This window comes from Acartia tonsa, chromosome 9 (assembly GCF_053477335.1).
Source record: "Acartia tonsa isolate MP-2025a chromosome 9, ASM5347733v1, whole genome shotgun sequence".
Classification (NCBI taxonomy): Eukaryota; Metazoa; Arthropoda; class Copepoda; order Calanoida; family Acartiidae; genus Acartia; species Acartia tonsa.
The window spans coordinates 35,173,928-35,195,662 of NC_137268.1; the positions used below are offsets into that span (position 1 = coordinate 35,173,928).

At 33.4% G+C, this 21,735-nt stretch overlaps 3 protein-coding genes across 12 annotated transcripts in view; 2 read left to right on the plus strand and 1 right to left on the minus strand.

Moving 5' to 3' along the window:
* LOC145327508 (gamma-aminobutyric acid receptor subunit pi-like) overlaps positions 1 to 8,840 on the plus strand; it is a 23,292-nt gene extending 14,452 nt beyond the window's left edge. Inside the window, exons 16-19 of the mRNA XM_080171054.1 lie at positions 6,221 to 6,322; positions 7,342 to 7,417; positions 7,726 to 7,869; positions 8,545 to 8,840. Of these exons, the coding sequence (XP_080027180.1) occupies positions 6,221 to 6,322; positions 7,342 to 7,417; positions 7,726 to 7,869; positions 8,545 to 8,557 (335 nt within the window). The 3' untranslated portion in view covers positions 8,558 to 8,840. The remainder of the gene's footprint in view (positions 1 to 6,220; positions 6,323 to 7,341; positions 7,418 to 7,725; positions 7,870 to 8,544) is intronic.
* LOC145327655 (protein zer-1 homolog) overlaps positions 1 to 21,735 on the plus strand; it is a 350,140-nt gene that overhangs the window by 245,019 nt on the left and 83,386 nt on the right. The window lies entirely within an intron of this gene.
* The window catches only part of LOC145327658 (uncharacterized), a 15,090-nt gene continuing 2,195 nt past the window's right edge, over positions 8,841 to 21,735 (minus strand). For all 5 annotated transcript variants that reach the window (XM_080171201.1, XM_080171199.1, XM_080171200.1 and 2 more), the window contains 16 exons: positions 21,108 to 21,205; positions 20,605 to 20,795; positions 19,221 to 19,305; positions 18,423 to 18,695; positions 18,059 to 18,166; positions 17,305 to 17,436; positions 16,864 to 16,926; positions 16,450 to 16,541; positions 16,274 to 16,321; positions 15,720 to 15,882; positions 14,941 to 15,122; positions 14,385 to 14,469; positions 13,883 to 13,975; positions 13,266 to 13,349; positions 11,959 to 12,125; positions 8,841 to 11,035 (listed from right to left, as the gene is read on the minus strand). In XM_080171201.1, coding sequence (XP_080027327.1) covers positions 10,789 to 11,035; positions 11,959 to 12,125; positions 13,266 to 13,349; positions 13,883 to 13,975; positions 14,385 to 14,469; positions 14,941 to 15,122; positions 15,720 to 15,882; positions 16,274 to 16,321; positions 16,450 to 16,541; positions 16,864 to 16,926; positions 17,305 to 17,436; positions 18,059 to 18,166; positions 18,423 to 18,695; positions 19,221 to 19,305; positions 20,605 to 20,795; positions 21,108 to 21,205 — 2,111 coding nt within the window. In that variant the 3' untranslated portion in view covers positions 8,841 to 10,788. The remainder of the gene's footprint in view (positions 11,036 to 11,958; positions 12,126 to 13,265; positions 13,350 to 13,882; positions 13,976 to 14,384; positions 14,470 to 14,940; positions 15,123 to 15,719; positions 15,883 to 16,273; positions 16,322 to 16,449; positions 16,542 to 16,863; positions 16,927 to 17,304; positions 17,437 to 18,058; positions 18,167 to 18,422; positions 18,696 to 19,220; positions 19,306 to 20,604; positions 20,796 to 21,107; positions 21,206 to 21,735) is intronic.

The following is a 21,735-nucleotide window of genomic DNA, read 5'->3' on the forward strand; positions in this document are numbered from 1 at the left end:
ACTGGTACCCAAAATTTTATACTGGTACCCAAAGTTTTATACTGGTACCCAAAGTTTTATACTAGTACCCAAAATTATATACTAGTACTCAAATTTTATTCTGGTATCCAAAGTTTTATTCTAGTACCCAAAGTTTTATAGTAGTACTCAAAGTTTTATACTGGTACCCAAAGTTTTTATACAGGTACCCAAAGTTTTAGACTAGTACTAAAATTTTATTCTGGTACCCAAAGTTTTAAACTTGTACCAAAAGTTTTATACTAGAACCCAAAGTTTTATACTGGTACCCAAAGTTTTATACTGGTACCCAAAGTTTTAAACTGGTACCCAAAGTTTTATACTGGTACTAAAAATTTATACTGGTACCCAAAGTTTTTTACTGGTACCCAAAGTTTTATACTAGAACCCAAAGTTTTATACTGGTACCCAAAGTTTTATACTGGTACCCAAAGTTTTAAACTGGTACCAAAAGTTTTATACTGGTACTAAAAATTTATACTGGTACCCAAAGTTTTTTACTGGTACCCAAAGTTTTATACAGGTACCCAAATTTTATACTGGTACCCAAAGTTTTATACTGGTACCCAAAGTTTTATACAGTTACCCAAATTTTATACTGGTACCCAAATCTTATACTGGTACCCAAAGTTTTATACTGGTACCCAAAGTTTTATACTGGTACCCAAAGTTTTATACTGGTACCCAAAATTTTATACTAATACCTAAAATTTTGTTTTAATATTGGTACCCAAAGTTTTATACTGGTACCTTAAGTTTTATACGAGTACCCAAAGTTTTATACTGGTACCCAAATTTTATATTGGTACCCAAAGTTTTATACTGATACCCAAAGTTTTATACTGGTACCCAAAATTTTATACTAATAGCCAAAAATTTATTCTGGTACCCAAAGTTTTATACTGGTACCCAAAGTTTTATACTAATAGACAAAAATTTATTCTGATACCCAAAGTTTTATACTGGTACCCAAAGTTTTATACAAGTTTTTTAGCAGTAGGAATTTATTTCAACATCTTTAGTTATGATGCAGTACAAAGCCTATCAACTCCCAGACGACGAGCCGATGCGCTACATGTTGAGCCACGGTCGAGGGTTTCTATGACATTAACTCAAGGTCCAACAACCCTGGATAACTAAGGGGAATTTTATCTTTCCTTTGCGCCTGTTCATGTTGCACACCTAGCACCTAGGAACTATTTAATGTCTTCAGTTATAACGCAGTGTCTGCGCGAGATTCGAACCTATTACATCCCTGATGACAAGCAGATGCGCTACTTGTTGAACCTTGGGGAACCAATTCTTTCCTTTTCTGTATTAGTTTATGTGACATCTATCCAGCAACCAACTTTTTTTATTGAACTATCTGCCTGAAAGTTTTATGGTAATGAGTTACGCCTGTTTATGAGCCAAGGAAATCCTCCTACTCCAACTTTACTTGTTGCACACCTGCCATAGCAGCAGTAGGAACCATTTAATGTCTTCAGTTATAACACAGTGTTTGGCCGAGATTCGAACCTATTACCTCCCTGATGACAAGCAGATGTGCTTCTTGTTGAACCTTGGATAATTAAGGGGAACCAATTCTTTCCAATTTAAGTGACATCTATCCAGCAACCAACTACCTGCCAGAAAGTCCTATGGTAATGAGTTACGCCTGTTTACGAGCCAAGGAAATCCTCATACTCTAACTTTACATGTTGCATACCTGGCATAGCTGCAGTAGGAACCATTTAACGTCTTCAGTTTTCACGCAGTGTCTGGCCAAGATTCGAACCTATTACCTCCATGATGACAAGCAGATGCGCTACATGTTGAGCCATGGTACGCAGGTTAAATTTGTCTTAAAAATAATCGTCTTTAAAATGCTTATCATATGTACACTTGCAATAAATGTATTTGTCATAAAAACTTACCTCTTATGAAAAATGTTTTTTTTACGAAAGTGCTTTTTATTACAATTATTCATGGGTATAATTTTTATGACTAACTTTTTATGTCACATAATCTTAATGACAATGTAGTTATGAAGTTATTACAAAAAATACTAAACAATAGGTACTGGAAAAAGAAGAACTGAATTAAAATAATTTTTTGGGGGGTAGGGTGATTTTTATTGGGTGGGGAGGGCCGGGGCGAGTAAATCCCATTTTTAATTTTGGGGTGATGTTTAATTTTTTTTCTAAGGCAATTTTTTTCTGGTAGTGTGATGGTACCCTCCCCCAAAATAGTTGTAAACCTTCCCAGTACCTATAAGAAACTACCCTGAATAGGAGCACCATATCGGTTTAGTAGTTAGCGAGATCCTGTAGTACAAACATATAGACAGACAAACAAACAGACATCATAATACTTAATGATCTAAAAATAAGACAAATTTTCATTTTGAAATATTGGAGCTCTGATAGCTTTTTGGTATGGTAACAGCTTTGAACCATCTATCATCCGGGTTCGAATCCCAGAAGAAAAAAAAATTTGGGGGGATGAAGGGTGACTTTTATTATTTTTTTATGGGAAAATAGGGGGGAGTTTGGTTGAGCACCCACCAGTTTTAATTTTAGTTTTTTAAAAAATTCAAAAACTTGGAAAAGGCAATTTAAAAAGTTTTCATTAGTTCAGTAGTTATCGAATTCTTAATCTACAGACAAAATAACTCTCCATACTTTATACAAGGTTTTAGAAATAATCATATGTAATTCTTGGTGGAATTGAACAGAAAACCTTTCTTACACAATATGGTGCACTAACCCTTAGAACATAGGTGTAAAGCAATTTTATATTAAAATTTAGTTTATAATATTACAAATAAAGTAAGTTTACCTAGAACAAATCTCCTCTAATCTTTTTTTACACATTATATCCACCCTCCTTTTAAAATTTTTTTTCAACTTGAGAGGAAAATAACTAAATATAAATGAGAGGAAACAAAAATTATTGTCCATTGTCCCAATGTCCATAGCAGAATAAAAGAATACTAGTGGCTGCGCCCCTAAAACCTCTAGGAATACTTAAGGGAAGCAAAAATAATTTATTTTGAGGGTCATCTTTTTTTGGGAGGGAAAAGATACATTTCCCCCAAAAAATTATAAACTTTCCCTGGATCAATAAGAAGCTTCACATTACCATTTTATATAATAGAATATGTGGATATATTAAAAAAAAGAAAATTTGCTAATAAAATTATGGACCTCATTTATTGGCAAGTTCATTTATATATCCCATAAGAGGGGAGAGATGGATTAAAGGGGGTGTATGGGGGTTATTGTTATTTTAGCCAGCTGAGATTATTTCTTTATCAGAGTACATGAAAATATGGACAACATCAAAGTAATAATATATCGATTCATGTATTGCTTATAAATTCAGAAATTGTATAACATAATGATAAAGATAAAGAAACATTTTTTTTATAATAATTGCAGTTTCGAAAATAAAATCAATTTTAGTAAGCATCTTTGTAAAATAAACAAAATCGGATGATATATAATAATCATTTAACTATTTCAATCTATCGAGTACATAAAGATTATGTAGATTTTTTTGCATATTATACAGGACAATTTATTGCATTTTACAGACCTTTTTTTAACCAACTTTAAAAAGTAAAATACATCGCTGTTTAAATTTTTTTTGTTAGAAAACATATTAGGATAATTTGTGTTCAAAATAAACACACACACACACCCTCCCCCCTCCCCAAATCTTAATTTAATTATTTTCATTAATTTAAAAATACTATGAAAAATGAAATATGTATAAATCTTTTTTTTTGCATAACTTTTTCAGTGTCTCTCATCAACCACAAAGTATTAAATACATTTAAAATTGAAGAAATATCTAAGTAGGAGAAGCTTAATTATATAGAACAAGTATTGCGTACCTAAACGGAAAAATGATAGAGAAGCTACTATATAACTTGAGTATCACAAAAATTGATTGCCCCCTGTGAGGTTTGAACTCACGGTCCCTAGTTTACAAGACGAGTGCTCTACCATTGAGCTAAATAGACCACTTGTACAAGAAAAAAAATTTAAGATAATACAAATTCATAGTGAATATTAAGTAAATTCTGAAAAATTTGTATCTTTTAAAAACAATAAAATTAGGCAAACGTACGTCAGTAGGGCAGTTACCCTATAAATAGTATTCAATAATATTCATAAGTATCAACGTTCAAAAACGTATTGCTCCTGGTGAAATTCGAACTTATAACCCCGGCATAACAGTGTAGAAGAACCGTGCGCTAACTGATTGCACCACTGGAGCTCTTACATTACAGGTTCAAACTTTTTGTAGTTGTTCGAGATGGTAGTTTCTATGTTGTAATTTTAAAAAAAACTTAAGATAAAATTTTTATAAAAGAATATAAAAAAATTTAAAAGTATAACATTTACAAAAAATTATTTTTTGGCGATGGAAATATCTGACCCGCACCCCAAAATTAGCTCAAAACCATCCAATGTCAATATATATATAACTAGCGGCTACGCCCCTAGAGGCCTCTAGGGGGCACTTGAGGAAGAGAGAGAGTCAAATTTAATAACCCAATTTCTTATTTTAAATTTTTAAAGAAAAGTAAAAAAAAAATTTTTTTGGGGTGGAGGAATTTTTTTTTTAGGGGGGGGGGCCTCCCCCCCTCATTTTTAATTTTAGTTTAAAAAATTTTTAAAAAATTTTCTTTTTTGAGGGGGGGGGGATTTTTAATTTTTTTGGGGGGTTGGGGGTGTCCCACCCCCAAAAAAATAGTTATAAACCTTCCCAGGACCTATGAGAAGCTACCCTGTTAAGGAGAACCCGATCGGTTCAGCGGTTAGAGAGATCCTTCGGTACAGACACACAGATACACAGACACACAGACATCCTGTTACTTTAGTAAAAGGATTCCTGAGAAGGACAACATTGTCAGTTCAGAGGTTGCTGAGATCTTAAGCTTCAGACAGACAAAATTAAATAAAAATTAAGCCCCGCGGCTGAATTGACGGCTGAGGCTTGTACTAATTTAGCACCTGCGGCTGCGGCTGGGGCTTACAATATCTCAGCCGCGCGGCTGTGTCAAAGCTGCGGCTGAATTTAAAAAATTAAGCTGCGGCTGAGGCTGCGGCTTACAAATATCAAGCCGCGCGGCTGCGGCTGCGGCATAATCATAACTTTGAAGCTGCGGCTGAGGCTTTCTTGAAGCCGCGCGGCTGAGTGCGGCTGCGGCTTCAAATTATTAACAGCCGCGCGGCTGAGTGTGGCTGAGGCTTCCCCAACTATAAGCCGCGCGGCTGATTGCGGCTGAGGCTTAGAGGGGCGTTGGCTGAATGAGGCTTAGTGCGGCTGAGGCTTAATGTGGCTGAATTGGAGTTTTGTGGCTGAGGCTTACAGTGGCTGAGGCTTACAGTGGCTGAATGCGGCTGAGGCTTACAGTGGCTTATGTTTTCTTTAAGCCGCGCGGCTGCGACTAAGGCTGAGGCTTATTGGGTGGCTGAGGAAGCCGCGCGGCTGATTTTGAGGCTTCTCGTAAGCCGCGCGGCTGATGGTGGCTGAGGCTGAGGCTGCGGCTGCGGCTTCCGAACCCTGGAAAATATGACACAGCCCAATTACTTCCCTTAATCAATGCATGACTCTCAACAATCATCTTTAGTAGCGCAGCTTAAATAAAACTAGTACTACCGCAGCTACTATGTAACTAGGGTATGTCCATCCGTATGTCTTTCCGCAAAGTTATGTTTTAGCTCATAAGGTTTCGTGATTTATTTATGCATTTTTTAAATTCAGTTTACTTGATTTTACCATATTTTCTTAATTTATTAACTTCATTTTCTTATCAGTAGACTGATATTGTTTTGCAAACTCTGCGCTACTTAATGAAACAATTATCCTTGTTTGTGCAAGGTGATTATTATAAAAAAACTTTTTGTTAACAAATTTTTGTATATTAAAATCATTATATTCAACCTATTTTTGAATACTGATTCCTATTATTACATGGTACAATGTTATAGGCGAAGCATCTCTATAATCAAGTCCTAAAAATGTAAGTATGTCCTTCAACAGCATTCTGTATTTAAGTTGCAACAAATCTACTTACGATTTTGTTTAGACTTATTCATTAATATTCTGTTTATTCAGTTCTGACACTCTACAAGTGTTAATGTTTGTTTGTCCTACCGTTTCAGAGCTTCGGATTTATGGATGTTGTCATCCTTGTTTTGTATAGGAAGAATGACTCTACTGGTGACCATATTTCTTGTGTTGATCAATATTTTCAACAATGTCACATCTAACTCACCCAATGTCGAGGGTCTGACTGCCATTTCAAGTAAGTTGTAGAGTAGTTAGAAGCACAGATACCATAACGGCCACGCCCCTCGACCCGCCACTTTGAATTCTATTTTTAACAAGTAAAAAATTTTTTCCGGGGTAATATTTCATTGGGGGGTGAAGATATCCTCCGCGAACGAGTTATAATCCTTCATACTTTTATGATAAATGCAGCTTAGATGGCTGTCCTGTTTTCATAAATACAGAATGAAGAAGACTATTTTGGTGGTGCCTAATTGATTGCTATTTATTATAATTCAAAATTATATATGTTAGATGGTATACTTTTAACTTATGCTTTTTTTTCTGAAATGCACTTCATGCAACTATCCCTTTACTATTTTTCTCGTATTCATTCGAATCCGGTGGATAGGAACTGGTTCTCATCCATACGAAAAAACTATGTCTTTCATCGTATTATATCCAGCTTTCTAAGACTATAGAAATGTACAATCATATGATTAAAACTAGTTTTTTAGCCCGTGCCTTCGGCAACTCGGGGCTAAAAAAACTAGTTTTAATCTTATAATTGTACAGTCTATATCCGCGGAAAGCAGTTTATAATACGATGAAAGAAATAATTATTCTCGTATTCATTCGAATCCGGTGGATAGGAATTGGTTCTCTCATCCATACGAAAATACTATGTCTAGCACCATATTATATCCAGCTTTCTACGAATATAAATAAAAATGTACAATCATAAGATTAAAACCAGTTTTTTTAGCCGGTGCCTTCGTCACCTCGGGGCTAAAAAAACTAGTTTTAATCTTATAAATGTACATTCTATATCCGCGGAAAGCCGTTTGTAATACGATGCGAGAAATAACTATTCTTAATTTCAGCCTGGATCATAACCTGTATTCTATTCGTGTTTGGTGCGCTCACTGGATATGCCGCCATTTTATAAGTCCCAAAAGTTATTAAGCCAACAAATAATGAAAACGTTAATATAAAACTTTGGGAACTAGTGTAATAAACATCCCATTGTCCCTCACTGACTTTTAATTATTTCAGCCTGGATCATAACCTGTATTCTTTTTGTGTTTGGTGCGCTCACTGGATATGCCGCCATTTTGTTCAAGAAAAACAGGCACAATACCATATTTGTATAGCGAAGATAGTTTCTAACTAGGGTGCATAATCAGGGATCTTAAGGGATAAGACAATGGCCGATAAATTGATGTACATCCCCAATGATGATACACAAAACTGCCTCTTCTGTAAATTACAATTAGTGGTTGAAATGTTTGGACACTTAACTTAATGAATCAACTAATCAAAATTCATTAAAAATCCCAAAAGTTGTGGCCAACTAATAAGAATGCTGTCTATAATACGATGCGATAAATAACTTATATTAACGTCTTTAGCTACAAATAAGGTAATAATGTCTAACAGATTAACGCGGCTAGATCATGAGACGGGGCGTGCACCTAAATCTGGCAACTGGCATGGCAACGAGTTGACCTACATAGACACAGCATACTCGTTCATATTTCCAACGCTGTTCGTACTTTTCAACCTATTCTATTGGCCCCTAAGGTAACTTTATCAGGGATTTCAGGGGATAAGTTAATGACCGATAAATTGATGTGTATCCCAAATATTGTCCTTCTGTAGATTAAAATTGGTGGTTGAAACGTTTAAACACTCAACTCAATGAACCAACATAACTTTAATAAAAGTCCCCAAAGACGAATAAGAGAACGTTATCATAAAACTTTTGGGACTAGTGTAATAAACAGTTCAATGTCCCCTTCCTCTCTGACGTTAAGAACATGGGTAGTTCTATGCAGGATTCTTAAAGGATACGAAAATTGACGATAAATTAATGCACATCCCTAATTATGATAACACAAAATTACACCATCTGTTGATAAGTTTGGACAAAGTTCGTTTAAATTAACTAGCCAGAGAGAGAGAAGGGACAATGGGCTGTTTATTAACTAGTCCCCAAAGTTTTACACTAACTTTTCTTATTCGTTGGCTTAACAATTTTAGGGACTTATACTGAATTTTGATTGCTTGGTTTATCAAATTGAGTGTTCAAACGTTTCTACCAATAAATTTTAACTACAGAAGGGGTAAAATTGTGTTTCTTCATTTGGGATGTACATTGCATTGTAGTACAACAATATCTCGAGACCATTATGGATACCATTTAATTTCCAGTCTAGTTGTCCCCTCCCTCCCTGGTTTAAATATTTCCTATTTTAGTTTGACACGATGAACAGAAACTAAAAGAAGGAAGAAAAACGAACAAAGTAAATTATAAAAGTTATTTCTCGTATCGTATTATAAACAGCTTTCCGCGGATATTAAATGTTCAATTTTAAGATTAAAAAATTGATTTTTATAGTCTTAGAAAACTGGATATAATACGATGCTGACATAGTTTTTTTTCGTATGGATGAGAACCGGTTCTAATCCACTGGATATTAATTAATCGGTTTTGAACGAATACGAGAAATAAGTTTACAAAGATATTATATAAATAAAAGATATAACAATAATTTTGACAAGTACATTTTATTTTGTGTATATAATTCAATTAAAAAAAAATATTACAATATCATACTAATAACAATTAAAATCACAAAACTGAGCAAAATAAAAAAAAATACAACATAAAAATATACAAAACTAACAAAAAATACAGTAAAATAACAATAATAGTATGTGATTTTTTTTGTAGAGCAGTTATTCTATAATCAAGGCATGTCCGTCTGTTCGTCTGTCACAACGTAAAAGTACTTTAGCTTACAAGGCGTCTTGATTTGTTCACGTTTATTTAATTCGACTATATCTTCTTATTTCCACTTACTAAACTTGTACTTTATTTCATTCAATACTATGCTTAATCTCATGGAATTTTATTGTCATTGTTTAATGTTAAATTAAAAAGAGATCGAATTGAAAACAGCAAAGACCTTTATAAAATGAGGTAACGTATTTATTTTCTGTGGATATGAAAATAAAAATTGAAGGATTTACTTCTTTTTTGTTGGCTTTGGAAAATTCAAGGCCAGGCTAACAAACAATGGTGATTTTTTTTACGATACATGTGTTTTCAAAACGGTTCTGAGTCGTATTGGAATAGTTATTCATCGAATCGTATCATAGACAGCTTTCCCCTGATAGTAAAATGCAAAGTTATAGCATGAATGATTAATTATTTTTTTTTATTTTACTTATAAAATTGTCTTCAATACGACATTCTTAATAGGTACTTAATATCGAAAAATATCAACAAATAAAAGCAGATCATAATGTAAAATTAAAATAAAAAGCAAAATATAATGCTATTTCACATTTAAGAAACAAAAAATAACCTATAACAAAATATTTCTTCTTTAACATTTAAATTAACTAGCGACTGCGCCACTAGCAAATCGAGGTTATGACAGTTGCAAAAAAAAGCCGAAATTCATTTTATATAAAAGACTTCAGAACATTCAGATTGTTTAGGGACTAGTGTGATAATACAGCTGAATGTCCCCTTCCTCACTGGAACAATAAATTCAAAAATAACGTCGATACAAATAAAAAAAACGACCTGATTATGGAGTAGCTGCGCTATGAAAAATGCCTAAACTGTCAATACAAAACAATAATATGACTATGAATATATAAAAATAAACATAAAGTTTATAAAAAAAATGCTTTGTGATATTTTAATTTACTATATTTTGTTCAGTGCATCGTTTGTTATCAGACTTCAATAATACAGGACTAAACGAAGTGGTTTTAATTTTTTTCCTCGTAAAAATAAGGGTTCATGAAGGATAAGACAATTGTCGTCAAATTTATGTACATTGCATTTGTAATGAAGATAAAAAAATACACTTCCAAAGATTAAAATTATTGTCTGAAACCATCCAATCAATGAAAAAACGATAAAACTTTGGCTACCAATATAATTTACAATTCAATGTCCCTTTCTCCTAGGTAAAAACACATTTTTATGTTTTTATAAATTCATTTGAGTTTTTGGTATTAAAAACGTCTTGTGTTAAAACAAAAAGGCTATACCTAAAAATTTAAGCTATTGTACCATAAAGAAAAATCAGAAATAATGAGGAAATATTTTCGCTTCTTAAATTTCATGTTAAACATCTAGAATAGTCTAAACTATACAATAATAGGACAATTTTCCCCCAACAAATATATGTAAAATTCTTCCTATATTAACAAGATTAGATTGACATTTCTGAAAATAATTAAAATAAATTATTTTTAAAGATTAAAACCAATTTTGTTGGTCCCGAAAGGCCGAAGACCCAGGTTAACAAAACTGGTATTAATTTTATAATTTTTATTTTAATATTCGTGGTAAAATATTCGTAATATGATGCTATGCATGATTTTTCAGTGTGGCTGAAAACCAGTTCTAATCCAGCGGATATTAATCGGTTTCAAAGCCATACTGGAAATAATATTAATTCCTGAACTTGAGATGATTTAATCATGGTTCTGTAGAAGATGCCAGGCCAATATTTCTTTATCCTCAAATAATTCAAAGCACTCTTCACACTGATGGGTTGCTCTTTTCTTTGCTGGGGGCTCCTCACACTTCTCTGATGATGGGGGCAGCGGCCGCAAGGCTGGGGGTGGAGCCAAGACCCTGGGCCGACCAGGTTTTTTCTTGATTTGGTGCGCGGTGTTGACTACGGCTGTGCTTACATTGGCTATTAATGCATCAGTGTCACTAAATAAATATATTATTACAACATTTTTATTTGATAATACCTATACATTTTCATTAAAATGTACCTACCTATTTAATTTAGTTTAGCTTAAGGCTGAACCGATAAGGTTCCTCTTTACAATGTAGCTTCTCAAAGGTCCTGGAAAGGTTTATAACTATTTGGGGGGAGGGTACTACCACAATCCAAAGATAAATCGCCCATAGAAAAAATGTCCCCTCTAAAGAGGACTATCCACGAACAAGAGCAAGTGATTCTAAGCATCTTCCAGCAATGACCCATAGTATTTTTTTTTGTAAATTAAATATACTAGGTTTATGTTTAATATTTCGTTTATCGACTAAAAAGTTAGGTTTTACCATGGTTTTACATGAAAAAAAACATTAAAATGTTAAGCATTGTTTGGTGCAATATCATCGAATGTTTTGATGAGTTCAAACTGTTGTTTAAAAGCTTTGACACAAAAGTATATTATTGTGATTAAAAATGTATAATTAGAAAAAGTGTTGGTAACTTGTAAACATTTTAATTAATGTACTTTTGCAATTTACAACATTTGACGCTTTTCTGCAGTGTTATTTAATTTTGTCCTTTGAACTCAACAAAGCATTTGATGATATTGCTTTAAAAATTGCTTTACATTTCAAAGTTTTCTTCATATAAAACCATGGTGAAACCTAACTTTTTAGTCGATAAAGCAAATATTAAACATAAACCTAGGTATTATATTCACTAAAAAAATATATGGGTCAATGCTGGAAGATGCTTAGAATCACTTGCTCTGGTTCGTGGATAGTCCCCTTTTGTATTACTTTCTTTTTGAAACTAAAATCAAAATAGGAGAGGGGGTCGAATTTTCCTCCACCACACCAAAATTGCTCCTAGTGGTCTCTAGGAGCGAATCCGCTAATAAGAAAAATTGTACCTTAAAATATCATCGACATCAGCAACTATTTTCTCTTCATCCTCACTTTCCTTGGCGTTTCCTTTCTGGTTGGTAGTAGCAATATTCTGCTTGGTGGCAGCATTATTGGTTGTGCTCGCTGTATTTAGCTTTCCTTTAGCTGCATCAGCTTTTATATCAGCTACAGCCTACAAAAATATTGTTTACTAAAAGTTACATTAAAACACCTAAGGAGTCTATCATCCTTTTATAATAAAGTAAAAGTATCTTTGTGTGTGTCTTTCTGTCTGTTTGGTTGTAATGGAGGATCTCGCAAATCACTAAACCGATATGGTTCTTCTTTTCATAGGTCCTAGGAAGATTTATAACTATTTTGGAAGAGGGTACTACCTCCCTCCCCAGAGAAATCGCCCCTAAAAAAAATTATCCCACCCAAAATATTTTTAAAAACTTTTTGTTTTTTTAACAGCAATGGAAAGTAAAGGGTGTCCAGTAAGATATATAAGTTTTCCGGAATTTTAAAGTTAGGGGGAGATTTGAAATCTGCATCAAATTTTGAGGATTTTATATAAGTTTCGTTTTTTCTATAATTCTTTATCTAAAAGCGGAAATGCAATATAAGTTAATTAATTTTGGCATCTGTGATTGGTGGATTTAAAAAATCTGCGCTCTGATTGGATGGCGTACATCATTCAACCAAATAGAGCGCAGGTAGTTTTAAATCCACCTATCCTATTAATCAAAATTAATTAACTTAAAATGCATTTCCGCTTTTAGATAAAGAATTAGACAAAAAACGAATTTTATAAAAAAAATCCTTAAAATTTGATGCAGATTTCAAATCTGCCCCTAACATTAAAATTCCGTAAAACTTATATATCTTAGTGTCCAGTCCACTTAAACCCAATCCCTATCCCCGTCCTTAAGAGTCTCTATGGACGTAGCCACTTATAACAATTAAGAAAATATTAATATTCAACTTGTGTGCTCCCCAGAAGTTTTGTGTTGGAAAGAAAACGCCACTTCTACTAACAATTTTTGTTTACATTGTCAGTCGTAAGGGGGGGGGGGGTTGATGCAACCATCTCGGATTCAATAAGTAAATGGCACTTTAATTCGAATTTCCATATGAAATTTTGTTCGATTTAGAATAGACCTACCAAGGATTACTCCTGCAAAATTTCATATGGAAATTCGAATTCTAAGTGCCATTTACTCATTGATTACGAGATGGTTGTATTAACCCCCCCCCCCCCCCTTTTATTCCAAATAAAAAATACTAAAATAACATTTTAACTAATTTTAAAGAATAATTGTAAAAAATTAACCTTTGAAATATCTTCTAATGTTTCACTTTTGACACTATCCGATCTAGACGGACATCTAGCTGCTGCTAATGACTCATTTGTTGACTAAAAAAATAGAATAGTTATTTATCGCATCGTATTGTAGTCAGCTTTCCGCGGATATAAAAATGTACACTTATAAGAAAACTGGTTTTAATTTTACGATTTTTATTTTAATATTCATGAAAAATTGTCTGTAATACGATGCTTTACATAATTTTTCAGTATAGCTACGAACCAGTTCTAATCCAGCGGATATTAATCTGTTGAGAAGCCATACTGGAAAAAAGATTAAAGATTAATAGGCTAAATTTTGGCAGTGGAGATTCACTATAAATATGCAGGGATCTAAAGAGATAAGACACTGGCCGAAAAATTGATGTATATCCCCAATGATTAAACACAAAATACTCCCTTTTGTAGATTAAAATTAATGTTTAGAAAAACATTTGAACACTCAAATAAATGAACCAACCATTCAAAAATCAATAAAAAAAACAAAGTTGTTAAGCCAACTAAAAAGATCGTTTCTATAAAACTTTGGGGAATAGTGTAATAAACAGCCCAATGTCCCCTCCCTCCCTCCCTGTATTTCTAACCTGATTTAATTTTGGAATTCCCTCATTCAAAGTTTCCTCCATACCATCCTCTTCATCATCCCATTCGTCAGCTAACTTTTGGATTACTTCCATCTAAACAAGATCAATTTTTATTGGTTGAAAATTCTGGTCAATGCTACTAACCAATCAAGATTGAATAAAAATACCCAAGCCAACGAATAAGAGATCTGTGATCCCATTTGTCAGCCAAATTTTAGATTACCTACATCTAAACACGATTAAAAAATAAGCATGTTTAAAATGTACGTACGGAATTTCTGGTAACGATAATAGAGTTGCTATGCTTTCTAAATTGTACCTAACTATTATAGAAATCATCATGCAAAGTTTGTAATTGATTCTAACAAGTCTAAATTAACGAAGATAGCTGCCCGTTACGGACTGATGAACAGACCTTAATTAAGGAAAAGGTTCACACTTAAAAAAGATGCAAAAATATCCGCAGAAAATAAGCAGAGTTCAACAGCAATAAAAAATGTACCTTGTGTTTACTTGGAGAGCTTGGGTTTTCAGGTATAGTTTCATTTTGTGCATTATTCACTTCAGTGCCGGTATCCTCCAATAATCTATAAACATTTCAATCCTTATAATATTATGTCTGTCTTGCTAACCGCTGAACCAATAGGGTTCTCCTTTACATGGTTGCTTCTTATAGGTCTCGGGAAGGTTTTTTATTACTATTTTAGGGGAGGGTACCACCCAACCCTTCCAAGAAAAATTAGATTAAAAAACCTAACTCTAAAATTAAAAATAAGTAGGGGGAAGGGGGCGGTTATCGAATTCAACTCACCCCTCCACAAGTGCACTTAGAGGCCTCGAGGGGTGTAGCCGCTAGTATTAAATAACATAACTAATATTATTTTTTACATTTAAAATTGAAAGAAAAGAATTAACTAAAAGAAAAAAAGAAAGTGTCATTGTTTTGTCATATTCAAAACTTCACAAAATATAACTAAAAGGTATAGGTCATATCTTCAATATGCACTAGAACAATTTCTTAACATCTAAAATTTTATCTATCATATCAATTAAGTTACCTTTCTTCAAGTTTAGATTTGGAAATGTTTTCTTGCTGAGATTCTGTTTTTGAACTGGATTTTGCTGCTGTAGAAGCAGATGTAACTTGTTTGGGTGACGATGTCTTATGTTTTGATTTCTGGTGATCCAACAAAGATTTGATGGTGAGGAATCCTTCTGTACAATCACTGCAGCGGTACAACTAAAAACAATTCAAATTTAAATAATCAGGGATCTAAAGGGATGAGATAATGGTGGTAAATTGATGTACATCCCCAATGATAATACACAAAATTACTCTTTCTGTAGATTAAGTTTGTGGTTGAAACGTTTGAACACTCAACTTAATTAACCTATCAAACAAAATTCAGTAAAGTCTCCAAAGTTGTTAAGCTGACGAATAAGAAAAAGATATTATAAAATTTTGGGGACTAGTGTAATAAACAGCCCATTGTCCCCTCTCTCTCCGTAAATAATGCCCAAAACTTTTCCAATTTCTGATCTTATTTAAAATTTCTAGTCCATCCATCTGTAAGCTATGTTGAAAATCGAATGGGAAATGAAATTCTAACAGGGATCTTAAGGGATAAGACAATGAACCATAAATTGATACAAATCCCCAATGATGATGAACAAAATTACTCCTTCTTTAGATTAAAATTTTTGGTTTCAAAGTTTGAACAATTGAATTGCTACTGCTAACCAAAATTCAGATTTTTTTGTGAAAATTCCCCATACCTATACAATTATTTTGAAGAATGAGCTTTATGGATGTTGTCATCCTAGTTTCAATTATCACCTGTGGACCGATATTATCAGCTTGGTCAGGATCAATATAGGACTTGACAGGAGATCCCCTGTCCACTTTGGGTGAAACCGGTTTTGGCGGCGGATGCTGGGGTTTACTAGAAGGCGTGGTGGCGGCAATAACTGGCTTAGGTTTTGCTTCAGTCATGTGGAAACTAATATAAAATTATTTGAATAATGGAAAAAAAACAATTTTAACTACCAACAGAAATAATATACCAAATGGGCATTATAAAATAAAAACTGACCAAGATCAGCAAATTTTCAAACATATGGACAAACATTTTGGCGGATAGACATCCTATTACTGCATAGATCGAAAGGAACTAGTTATTTTCTAATATTTTCAACCCATAAAAAAATTTAAGATATGGCATGAAAGCCAAGCAGCTAACATGACTGACCCAGTGACCAAGGCACTTTTAAAAGTGTGTTAGACTTTTTGGAGACCATTGCTTTGGTTATAATTTTCACTCTTTCTTTTTAATCTTTCATGTCGTTTCCCAGCTATTAATCAAAATAATGTAGTAACTAAAGCCTACTTACTTAACAACATGCTGGTAAAGTTTAGCCTCTTCTGTATCTGCTGGAAACCTGGTAATAAAAACAGTTCAAAGATGTTTCCAAATTGTATGGTGCTTTTCCTATAAGAAGTTGGTAAGTAAAATTTTTACTTTTAATATCCGCGGAAAGCTGTCTATAATACGACAGCATCTTGTTACCTTGTGTCACATTGATCGCATTTTATAAACCGTTGCTTCTTGGGGCGCTTCTGCTTCCGTAACCCAAGATCATCAGCTCGTTTTAGAGAGTACTGAAATTGAATTAGAAATTGTTTAACAAGCTGCAATTTTTTAGAAGCTTTCTACCATATGACATTATCAGTGTCAATTTAAATTACATTGCTATAGAATTTTTTTCGGCAAAAACTATAAAATGGTAAAAATATATTTGTGTTTTTGAGGTCCAAAGGGCCTTAAAAAAGGCGAGAAAGCATTTTTTTATACATAGTACATTGGTGGCAGAAGTGAAAACTGCAAACGAAATAAAATTTAGAACAAATTTTTTTGTCCATATCCTTATGTACTTATTAAAAGGTCGAAACATTGGTAATCATTAATGAAATATTCAATTACCTTAGATAAATATTTCTTTCCTTCACCAATACCATTGGAATAAATCCTCTGTCTTAATTCCTCCTGCAAAAAAAATCCAACGCAATGAAAATAGGCTTTTTACAAAAGGGGCAGTTTAACGAAATGCATGTAATTCGTTATAGCCTTCGAGTAGAGATGTTTCATTCAAATAGTTAAATTATGAATTTTAGCAAAAGATAATTCAACTTGTCACATACATCTTAATATATGCAATTTGCTATTTAAAAGGTAATAGGATTATTAGCATAAACTTAAGCATTTATTAAGAAAACATCCGCAGCAATAAAATTAAAGACAGAGTCCCTAGATGCTGGGGGTGCAGCCACTATTACACGTATTAAGACAAAGTGCTGTTAGTTTTTTAACGAAAGGGAGGATTTTAAAAATGGTTTTAAGTTTAAAAATTAGAACTTGACTTACCCTTTCTTTCGTGTTAAGCTCATATTCATTTAATATTCTATTAACCAGCTTGTCAACAATAAGACTATCCTGCATAGGATCCCCAGTCAGACCTGGGGGAGGGCCACGGGATACAAACACTTTGTTGTCAGTCTACAATAAATACAGTTTGTTAATATTTTTGTCCAGAGAGATAGGGGACTATAGGTTGTTTATTACACTAGTCCTAAAAGTTTTATAATGTTTTCTTATTAGGTGGCTTAGCAATTTAGATTGGTTGGGTTATTGAATTGAGTGTTTAAACGTTTCAACCCCTAATTTGCACTAAAGAAAGGGTGTATCATCATTTGTGATGTACACTAATTTATTTTTACTGGGGTTAAAAGGTAGAAGTAGAGACATGTATTTTTTGTCTCATAAAATAACTTGATATACTGTACATCCCCATTGATTATACACAAATTTACCCCTTCTGTATATTAAAATTAAAGGTTTATACGTTTGAACACTCATCTTAATAAATCAACCAATCAAAATTAAAGTTGTTCCATTAAACAAATAAGAGAACAATCCTAATAATATTGCTTTTTGTAGATTGGAATTTTATTGGTTAAAAAGTTTAGACACTGTTATGTTAGTTTGGAGTGTCCATAATTTTGTTTACAAAGGTATATTCGTAGATTTTTAAAGAGTTATACAGACAATAGACTGGGACTGTGTAATAAAGATATACTAACAACGAAATTAATAATTTTATACACTTAGGAAAACTTACATTATTTTGTTCAGCAGAAAATTCTGAAAGATCTTGTTTCCTAGGAATTCTTCTGTTAATTACCAGTGAGGGTGAATTTTCTCCAGGTACAATAGTTTTGCTGTTAAGCCTATTTTTCATACATTTTTAGGTGCATTCCTTCTTTGACAACTGATCCCTCCCTCCCCATATTTAATTTTTTTGGACAAAATACTTATTTCTAGACCCTTTGGGAGGGGGCGGGGCTTCTAACTAAGAATTTAAATTGGTAAAAATATTAACCTATACTTTTTTATATAATAGGATATAAATCTAAAACTTAATCTATTCGTAATAATTTTGTATTTTTTTGATTAAGAAAATTATAGCACTTAAAAATGACTTTCCTTTTATGTTGTTGCTCCCTAGCCTCCTGCACGGTGCTATTCCGGGCCGGTACAGATATAAATGAATTATTCTCCCCCCGTGCCGGCATGCCAAGCCCACTGTTAGTGTTGACACTACTAGTCAACAGTTGGGGGGAAGGAGTTGCGTTTGTGGTAATTGTTGTGTACCGGACAGGGACGTTGACCGTTGTACTGTTGGTTGAGTAGCTGCTGACAGTTGTTTCAGCCGGTTGTTTTTGGGGTGGATGGACAAGGGATTTTTCATCTAACTCCTAAGCAGATTGTAAAATTAGTTTAAATAAATCTTTTTCAGCTTTAGAATAAGCTAAGAGACTCTACTCCTCTTGTAAAACGATCGAAATTATATCAAATTTGAAATCTTAAAGACTTTCTTATATTATATTTACTTTCAAACTAACTATCAAATATTCAAAGTTTCTCTTTAGCATCTAAAGGATTCAAATGATTGTACGAAGTAAATACATACACAATTGCGTGGGAATATAGAACTAGGATAAGACAAGAACATATCCTAATTGATAGAAATATTATTTCAACTACTGGCTACGCCACTAGCGGAACGCAATAAGTTTTCTTTTATATTTAAGTTAATATCAGCTGTTTACCAAAAATATCTCTCCTCCAAAATAGTTATAAACCTGCCCAGGATGTATAAGAAGCTGCATTGTAAAGGAGAACTGTTTAAGTTCAGCGGTTAGCGAGAACCCTTGGTACAGACAGACAAACAAACAGAAAAACATATCCTGTTACTTTATTATAAGGATATTATATTGTACCTGGTCATGACTAGAAACATATTCATGTTGAAACTCTTGTGGTAATTGTACTTGAACTAGGGGCCCACTGCTTGTTGTTACCACACTAAATTAGAAAAAATATAGTTTAGTACCTAACCTATAACACCTTCCTATTTTTAAAAGCGAAGCTTTTCTATAATTAGGGTCGGTCCGTCCGTCCGTCCGTAACAGATAGCTTTTTTCGTTAATTTAGGCATGTTAGAATTGTCCTATCGATTTCAAATTTTGCATGGTGATTCCTGTAGTAGTTAGGTACGATTTAAAAAGCGTAGCAACTCTATAATCATTACCAAAATGTCCGTACGTCCATTTTAAGCATGTTGATTTTTTTACTTTTTTAACAACAAATTTTTATGTGATCTAATCATCCGATTGATCTGATTTTTGGTATATTGATTCCTGGGACAACAAAGTAAAATGTTGTAAGCGAAGCAACTCTATAATCAAGTCCTAAATATGTAAGTATGTCCATGAACATTATCCTGTATAAAGCAGTTTTCAACAAATTTACTTACAGTTTTGCTTCGACTCTTATACATTTATATTTTGATTATTCAGTTCTGACACTATATAAGTGTTCATGTCCGTTTGTCCTACCGTTTCAGTGCTTCGCTTTTATGGATGTTGTCATCCTTGTTTTTTAACAGTTATCCGTTGATATAAAAATGTACAATTATAGAATTAAAACCAGTTTTGTTAATCCCGAGGGGCCGAAGTCCCGGTCTAAAAAAACTGGTTTTAATCATATGATTTATTTTATATTCGTAGAAAACTGGATATAATACCTACGATACTATTCATAAAATTTCATTATGGCTGAGAACCGGTTCTAATCCACCGGATATTAATAGGTTTCGAAGCGATACTGAGAACGTTTCATCTTTTATTATTTAATAACTCTTGAAGAAAACTAAAATAGTAGATAAGGATACAGTGTACCTATGGACGACAATTAACACCTTCCTTCTCTAATTCATACCTACTACTAGAATCTACAATATAAATAGGTTTCTTCTGAATGTTTGGACATTTAAAAAATATTAAACTTTGTTTAGATAACTTATTACCTAATAACATTGGTTTTTAGTTAGCTAGCCTAAAATGTTTAGGTATATCCTAAATCGAACTATGTAGGAAATCACTTTAATTTTTGGATCATGGAAAGAAACGAAGTAGCGGGTTTCGTCATATTTTCACAGTAGCTTTGATAGGTTATTTTAGGTTAGGTAAATAATAATGATTGCCCCACAGGCAGGGTTAGGAAAGAAATAGGAGAAGAGCACAATGACAATACGACAAAACCCACTACTTTAGTATCTTTCCATTATCCAATTAAAAAAAAAATAAAATAAATCTGACATACCTGTTAGTTCCTGTATTTCCACTAGAAACACCAGTTGGTAGAACAATCATGCCCCCATTCTGGTCATTAGCCAAGGTATAGCCCCCCTCCTCCACCCCTTCAACAAGGGTTGCAGCCTCCCCCTCACCAACAATTAAGAGCTGACCGTCCTCCCCCTGTAGACTGTTTTGATCCAGGATCATGTAGGTTTCCTAAAAGATATCATGTTGTTACAGGAAATAAAGATTTTTATATACATAGAAGGATAGTTATTTATCGCATCGTATTATAGACAGCTTTCCGCTGATAATAACATAAAAAATTATAAGATTAAAACCAATCTTGGAAGCCCAAAAGGGCCGAAGGCCCGAGATTACAAAACTGGCAAAAATCCTATGACTTTTTTAATAATCGTGAAAATTTGTCAGTAATAAGATGCTATTTTTCATTATGACTGAGAACCGGTTATAATCCAGCGGATATTTATCGGTTTCGAAGCCAAACTGGAAAAAGAATGAATGTACCTGTCCTGTATGTGGATCAATGACCGGGACGGCCAACTGTTGTGTCCCATCCTCTGACTGCAGGGCAACCAGTTGAGTGGCCTGCTCCATACCCTCACCTGTAATAAAGTGGAATTTTTGAAGGGAGAAGACAATGGCCGATCAATTGATGTACATTGTACTACATCCCCAATGATGATACAAAAAATTACTTCTTCTATTGATTACAATTTGTGGTTGAATCCTTTAGGTTTAGACACTCAACTAAATTAACCAATCAACCAAAATTCAATGAAAGTGACCTAGGTTGTTAAGCCAACAAATAAGAAAATGTTATTATAAAAGAAATAAAAAGCCCAATGACCCCTCCCTCCCTGAATTTTTATGGTAATTTTACATGAAAATAACTACCTACCTAGTTTTATCTTATAGTTTACATTTTAGAAAGTGTACCTATGATCCTATTATATTTAATCTACTTAGGGTTTTTTGTTTGACCGTCAAGATCTTATTAACCACTGAACCGATTGATTTCTCCATTATTAGGGAAGATTCGCATATGAATCGGGTTAGATTTAGACCATCCCTTTTTTATAAGTCTTAGAAAGATTCCAAGCTGATCTTTGCCCTTCTTCTTCCCTCTTTTCGA